This window comes from Plecotus auritus (genome assembly GCF_963455305.1).
Source record: "Plecotus auritus genome assembly, chromosome: 6".
In the NCBI taxonomy this organism is placed as follows: domain Eukaryota; kingdom Metazoa; phylum Chordata; class Mammalia; order Chiroptera; family Vespertilionidae; genus Plecotus; species Plecotus auritus.
This window is the reverse complement of record NC_137773.1, coordinates 69,236,608-69,244,699: the sequence shown is the minus strand read 5'-3', so window position 1 is coordinate 69,244,699 and position 8,092 is coordinate 69,236,608. Positions and strand designations below refer to the sequence as shown.

At 31.9% G+C, this 8,092-nt stretch overlaps 1 protein-coding gene across 6 annotated transcripts in view; it reads left to right on the top strand.

The window, feature by feature from the left end:
- The window catches only part of GRIA2 (glutamate ionotropic receptor AMPA type subunit 2), a 135,862-nt gene extending 127,971 nt beyond the window's left edge, over nt 1–7,891 (top strand). For 2 of the 6 annotated variants that reach the window (XM_080675220.1, XM_080675221.1), the window contains exons 15-17: nt 1–113; nt 611–727; nt 5,923–7,891. The exon at nt 1–113 is cut by the window's left edge and continues 22 nt beyond it. In XM_080675220.1, coding sequence (XP_080531346.1) covers nt 1–113; nt 611–727; nt 5,923–5,976 — 284 coding nt within the window. In that variant the 3' untranslated portion in view covers nt 5,977–7,891. Of the gene's footprint in view, nt 228–610; nt 3,200–5,922 lie in introns of those variants that run through there. The other 4 variants (XM_080675222.1, XM_080675223.1, XM_080675225.1 and 1 more) reach the window with 2 other exon arrangements.
- The last annotated feature ends 201 nt before the right edge of the window (nt 7,892–8,092 follow it).

Sequence of the window (8,092 nt, the reverse complement as noted above, 5' to 3'; positions counted from 1 at the left end):
TGAGCAACGTTGCTGGAGTATTCTACATCCTTGTCGGGGGCCTTGGCTTGGCCATGCTGGTGGCTTTGATTGAGTTCTGTTACAAGTCAAGGGCCGAGGCGAAACGAATGAAGGTGGCAAAGAATGCACAGAATATTAACCCATCTTCCTCGCAGAATTCACAGAATTTTGCAACTTATAAGGAAGGTTACAACGTATATGGCATCGAAAGTGTTAAAATTTAGGGGGTAGGAACGAGGCTCTAATACAAACTACTAAGTGCACGTTTTAGCTTTACTGTTGCGTCCTTGAGCTCTTTTAACTGAGGAAGGTGGCCAGTGGATCATCCTGTATGTATTGTTCTTCCATGTTCCTGACCAGTGACTAACCTGCAGCTCAGCTGTCTATTTTCCTCTTTAATGATGCAGTAGCTTGGGTGAATGTGGACTGATTCCTGCTGTAATTGTGCTTTATTATTTGTAGTTCAGCTTTGCAATGTTTGATTTCATTTGCTACAAGCTTTCAGATAAAAGTAAACTTTTTCAAAAACAGCACCCCCTTGACTCCAGATACATTTGAAAACCATAACATATGATTTCTTTCTCTTTCTTTCCTCCCCCTCTCATTTAAGATGATCTTGAGTGATGCCATGAGGAACAAGGCAAGGCTGTCAATTACAGGAAGTACTGGAGAAAATGGAGGTGTTATGACTCCAGAATTTCCAAAAGCAGTGCATGCTGTCCCTTACGTGAGTCCTGGCATGGGAATGAATGTCCGTGTGTGACTGATCTCTCGTGGTTGATAAGAACCTTTTGAGTGCCTTACACAATGGTTTTCTTGTGTGTTTATTGTCAAAATGGTGAGAGGCATCCAGTATCTTGAAGACTTTTCTTTCAGCCAAGAATTCTTAAATAACTAGAAGTCATCTTGAATTGTAAGGAACGGTTAATTAAAAACACAACATCCTTTTCTACTCCGGTTCCAGAGGAAGCTTGGTGGACATGCACAGCTAACATGGGAGTACTATACTTTAACTGAAATCTTTGTACAGACAACAAACCCGTTTCTGCAGCCACTATTGTTAGTCTCTTGATTCATAATGACTTAAGCACACTTGACATCAACTGCATCAAGATGTGAAATGTTTTATAAGAAAAAGAAAAAAAAAAAACACTTAAAGTTAAAAAAAATATTTTTAGGTATTTTCACAAACAAACTGGCTTTTAAATAAATTTGCTTCCATATTGGTTGGAGAAGATAAAAAAAACAACAACAATTAAATGGAGTGGGAAGTGATTATAAAGGCTTTAGGTATCAGTTCTGTATTTTCCAAAGCCAAATATGTAAATGTTAAGGAAAGAAAACAAAGAGAGATTCAAATCTTGTAATTTAATATTGTTATTAAAACTTTAATGTATCCTATTCTTTAACATTTGGTGTTAATATAAAATTACTTGGCAATGCTTGACATTTGAAATAAACATTTTCTATTGTTTTATTTGCAAGGGGTCCAGTTAATTTTGCTTAGCTACAGTTTGGTCATAAAACAAGTGAGTTTAAAGAAACTATCAAATTATTAGGTTCCCAAAGAAAACTGTCCCCTTTTAATAAAGAAGGCCAGGTGGTATTTAAAAGTCTCAACTTGTCCCCAAACAATAACTGATTCTGTTTTTAGTATGTCTTACTATATATAAATATATGTTTAATGTAAAGCATTTAATCTATGTAGGTAAATGCTAATAGATTAAAGAAACTAAAAAATCAGAATATTCAGTATGTGAGGTTCCATTTTAAAATGTTTGAGCTTGCAGAAGAGAAGTATTAGAAGTTAGGAATGCCTTGAAAGTAGCTTTTTAGATAGGTGCCCATTGATCAAATGCCATAAACTAAATCTAAGGTGTGTTTTTTTTAATTATAAGAGCTGTCATCAGCCTTAGGTATTACGAATAACTTAAGCACTTTGAATCACCTGTAATAGTTTCTTCCCATTGCCATCAATAAAACCAACCCTAATCTATTATTTTTATACTCCTTCCTCAAGTGAAATGGCTATTTTATTATGCCCAGTGTGGATAAATTATTACATTTCTGTAACTTTTGACTAAAGAAGTTAAAAAAATTTAAAGGAGCTATCTTCCCTTCAAAAACACACACATTTATTTTCATTAAGCCTCCTAAAACAAAATTAATTTAGGGTTTTAAACAGACATCCAATAGTTATTTTCAGTATTTTTATTCTTGTGCAGCACTTGGTATTTACCTAAGTGCTTTGAAAATATACTCTTTATATTTCAGAGAAGGGAAAGAGAAATGTAAGGTTTAATAGTAGCAACCACTTCCATTGAACATGGTGACATGTGGCATCATGATGTTCTTCACTAAATTTAGCTGTCCCTTATCACAGAGTCAAAGATAAAAAAATATGATTTAGTGCATTTCTCCTCATCAGGAATGTTGGAGGTGCAATTTGAGTTTTAATAATAAGTGCTAGAATGACCAAATTGCAGACTAATTGTTTCCGTATTGTACTTAAAATGAGTTTTTAAAAATAAAAAAGATAACTATATACAATTAATGCTATTTATTGTACCTCTGGGCCTACTCTTCTAAAAATTGTAGCTTATTGAATTTTCTCTGTCAAGCTTGAACCTAATGTAAATAATTGAAATAATGTAAAGTTATATTTTCATGTTTTTATAGATACAACATGACAAGAATACATAATGTAAGTGTATTCCAACTATGGATAATGTTGAATGGATAATGCACATCTCAGTTACAAGCAGTAATCATAGTTTAATATCCATGTAACGGTGCATCAATATATTGCTATATAAATATGTCTGTGTGCATTTAAGTGAAAAGTGGTCAAACAAGAGTGATGACAGCTGTCTAAGGTTTTTTAAATCATTTTATATAAAAACCGTTATGGAAAGACCAAAATGTTTATGAACTATTCTTATGTAAATTTACAACTGTCCTTTACTGTACCTTTTTGTTTACAGTATAGTACCTTATTTTCTGCTGTGTTAAGTGGGTGTCAAATTCCAAGGAGACATACACTTTCTATAACTTCTATTGAAGACATTGGAATTTCCAATTTTTCATGTGTACTATGTCAGAAAATGCTTTTGATTTTATTTTTAAATCTAACATCAGATGGCTTTTTCTTGGAGTGTTGTAAAAACTTCAATCATACATAAAACATGTTCTTACAAAAGGCAAAGATCTTTATTATTTATTTTTTACTGAATAGTTCTTCAAACTAATAATAATGAGAAACCAAAAAGTGTATTTAGATTTTTTCTCAAACAAACCAGCTGTTTCTACTACACTATGACATATTTGCTCAGTTTACATGTCAGCCAGGTGCAAATGTAACAAAATACAATTAGCTTTGATTTTTTAGGTAAAATAATTAACATTTTAGATATTCCAAACATACAGTCATTAAGTACTTTGGTCTTAACTAGGAATATGACTATTGGTTAATTACATTGCTCATTTTATAATAGACTAGAGGCTCAGTGCACGAAATTCATGCACTAGGGGCCGGGGGGGGGGGGGGGGGGGGACGGTGTCCCTCAGCCCGGCCTGTGCCCTCTCGCAGTCCAGGAGCCCTCAGATGATGTCTGATGCCATGAGCCTGGCTCAGGATTTCTGGCTGAGTGGCGCTCCCCCGGTGGGAGCACACTGACAACCAGGGGGCAGCTCCTGCATTGAGCGTCTCCCCCCTGGTGTTCAGTGTGCGTCATAGCGACCTGTCATTCCATTGTTTGGTCGATTTGCATATTATCCTTTTATTATGTAGGATTATGTAGGATACTGCTAAAATGTGTCATGTTTTACTATCTTCAGCCATTGCACTCACTGTACTGTGTCCGTTCAGCTGCTATTATAGTCATATTAAAGAGCAGGAAGGTTATTTTCTTTAAAAATTCCACAGGGTAAAACATTTCCAGGCTACATGTTTCAAAAATACTTTCATTTATTGTTTTACTGAGAGTATTAATATCTAATACTCTTGAAATTTTATTGCCTTTTAAAAAAGGTGATTATTTTCATATTTAGACAGTTCTTCTTAGGCAGAGTCCAAAAATTATTAAGACATTTTAGTTCTTCAAAATTGCATATTCAAATTTCTTTTATAACATTTGGTGGGTTTTAATATATTGAATGTGTAATAGATGAATACACCAATACATCTGCTTCAAAATAATCTTTTCATTCTGTAAATGCTCTAAATATTTTGGTGGTTATGGTAGTAAATTTAGCAAATGAAGAGAAATATTAACAATATAATAACCCCACAGAGTAATTACAGTACAACATCTTGACAATACCATTAAAAATCACTTGTTGAAACTAATTAGAATACAATACAATGTGATTTCTTTCCTCTGTTTCCTGTCTCATCACCTCCTAGAGCTGTCAACCCAGTAAACTGAAACAAATAACTCAAGCATCACCTCTACCTTGAAATGTGTTTCTGGTATTTATACTTGTTTTCAGGTTGGATAGAGTTTATTACACATTTCACTTGAGAGCCCACTAATATGTCTTATAAAATGAAGTGTAATTCAGGCAAATATTTCACTTTTCTCCATTTCAAATGAAATAAGTAGTTTGATTGATTGAATTAGTTACATAGGTTCTCTGCATTATCAATTTTAAATGATAACATATGGTTTATTAATAATAACTATGAACTTTGAAGAGTTTATTGGTTTAACAATTTTTATATAAACTCTGAAAAGCTTATTAAAGGAAATAGAAGAATAGTGTAACTATTTAAAAGTTGAGTAAATTTTGTGCAAGGGATTCTACTTAAAATTGGTTAATTTTTAATCACAAATGTTAAAGATGAGTAAGTACAAATAATCATCATGATATTCTCAATTATAATTTGAGGATGCATTAAGTGATTTGTGAAACTTGCATAATTTTTTTTTAAAAGGAGTTCATTCTCTTAATGTGTTGTTTTGGTTACACCATGACATTGCAAAGTCTATCAGATACTAATCAATAAATTGCATTTTCTCTATTTCTGAGTTTTAAAATGACAACAACTCATAGACAGCATATGGCACTCTAAGTACATGAAGGTTCAAAGATATTTATATAAACATGGTAGTATTCAAGCACAGAGACTAACACAAATGATCTCATATCCAATGCAAGTAAGAAAGTGCCTAGAGGAAATCTGGATCATAAGAAGTTGTATGTGTATATCCTGTCTCTATGTATTCCCTTCTTGCTATGCCATTTTACATTCTCTTCCTGCCATTTTTAAAATATATTATACTTCAAACGTAATCTCATTTTTTAGTTTCATTCATCTTGCTTTCTGCTTTTTTTTTTTTTTTTCTATGTTATCCCATCTATTTCTGGCTTGTCCTTCATGAGAGATTTTGCTTTGAGGGCACTTATAATGCAATTCATTTTGTCAAAGACAGGACTGATAGTTTCAGAGTCTTCTTAATAACTATAATAAATGATGAAGAATTTCTTGCAAGAAATAAAAATGTCCTGTTAAGCTCTATTTCTGCATCCCTCACATACTCAGTCCCAATGATTGAAAAATTTGTTATATTCCTCCATGTACTTACGGAGCTGCACACTTCATAGTTTCTACAGGAAATTCAAGGCTCTTCCAGGAGGCAGGAAGAGTGAAAATTCTATTTTTAACATGTTTGCTCATCAGAATTTTTTTCAAAAGACACTTCACAATGAACATAAGCCAAAGCCTCATTTTAATTCCACTCTCAAGCACTTCGAGATTATTCTTTAACTTCCCCCCGCCACTGCTCGAAGTCAGTTTTGCCATTTCAGAGCCAAATTTCTTTTTGGATATGCCTAAACTCACTGTTACTTCATTGGATATGCCTAAATTTACTGTGAATGACTTTGGTCATTTTTCTTTCTCTTCTTCTTTCCTTTCAGGTTAATGTGCCAATTTCATTTTATTGTAAATTGGAATGTGGGGGAGTGGATTAAGCACTTGGGAGGGAGTCAAAACCAGGATTCTAGCTTTATCTCCCTTTGTTTCAAGCCTCCCTTTGTCTGTCTTCTCAACTGGAATATGTGGATACTAGGACTGTCTCATGGGAATGATGAAAGGAAATGTCTTGATTATTTAAAACATAATGCAATATTGTCTCTTCTTAAAAAAAAACGGTTTGAAGGAATGAGTTCATACATCAGAGTGTCACTTGGTGAAGAAAAAGGTTTTGTTATAAAGTTCCAAATTTGTTTTAATCCCTCAAAACATTAGAAAAGCAGTTCTATCCTATAACTTTTATTTATTAATTCAGTTATTCATTAATCCCACCTAACATATTAATTGAATGTACTTTGAATAAATATAGGTGAAAAGTAGGGGCTACATTTGTAACTTCTATTCTGAAGATTAAGCATTATATTTTCTTTAAAGCATGTAATTTTCTGATCCCATTCACTTAGAAATAGTACGTGTATATGGGTAGCTCTGTAACACTTACAAGTTATATATTTCTGTCTAACAATTTTTAACTCAAGACATTCAAACTTTGTTAGAACACATATCTGATAACTGATAACATTCATCATCTCCTTAACTATAAACTCATATTTTCCTCTCTCAAAAAAAGTCTTAGATTGTATTGTCCATAAGTTTGTCATCCAATCAATAGTTCTATTTTCAAAGAGTCAAATTAAATCCATGAACAAATATCACAATTTGGTAATTCTAAATTGTTGTTGCCTGCATGGCTTACATATATCTAGAATCAATTTATTTGGATAAGAGTTTAATTCAAATATGATTCAACATATTTATGGCCAGTAGCTAAGCTCTATCTTGCATATAAACTGAAACTAAAATTAAAGAAAAATATATATTAAAAACAGGCCTGTCATTTCTCAACTATGAGCCTGTCAATCTAGAAATTTTCATGAAGAGGCTAAAGTAAATACTTATCATTTTGAAAATGTTATTTAAAATTTTTAATTTAAATATTTACATTAAATCACACCTAAATTCAATGAGAATTTTTGTTGGATTTCCTAAAAATACATTTAAAATTGTGGAATTTATACAGTATAACCATGGTATTTTATTTATTATCACCTATTATATTATCAATATTGATAAGGATGTCCATTTGGTAAGAATCAGAATAAAAATCAATTATAAATTAATTTGTGCATATTTTCCATTTATTTGTTTGACTTATTATAATACAAGTTAGAGGTTTTTTTTATGTAAAACTAAATTTTTCTTCCCCAGTATCTTATGGTCAAGAATTCTGTGGTTACTAAAATTTTAAGCTATTAGATATATTTGTCCCATATCTAAAAATACATTTGTGTAAATATTTACAGAATTAAATGAAAATAGCCTCATGAAAATGATTTGCAAGTTTTTTGAAATCATTATGACAATGGAAATCTATAGTATTATTAACTATATACTATACACTTGCTTTGCTTATGCTCCTATTCCTCCCCAAATTAGACTTTGTTTGCCAGTGGTCTCAATTGATCAGAGGACAATATTACTGACGTCTAAGTCATGACTTGCAATCACATTTAATAGTTAATTTTACGAGATGCTGAGATCATAGATAACATACCCATCTTACACATTCTTCTTGCAAATATGTGCCTTAGTTCTCAGCATGAGTTAATATGATTAATCGGTATAAAGCTGACATCCTTATTTAGGTTTCTTTTTAAATAAAAATACAGTTTTGGATTTATAATTATATTTAGTCTGTATCTTAAAAACCTTCCATGTCTGTTTTATGTGTATTATCTTGTCAGCTATTTGTGTTAATGCGAACGACACGTCTTTGTTCCTTTTTATTTAATGTTGTTTATGTTTCTGTGAGTGTGTATGTTCATGTGTGTATTAAAAAAAATTCCACATCTATAGCATTTTTTCTGCTAATTATTTATAACACCCTTTTTCATATTTTCTGAGTTATTTAAATCAAAAGTTTTAAAGGGATTAACGTATATTTTCAAGGGGTTTTCAAAAGGGAATTAAGCAACTATTTAAGGTAGCATATGTCAATGTAACTAAACTCAAGCCCATAATTAGGCCTTGCTTTTTTGTATTTAAAATTTATTT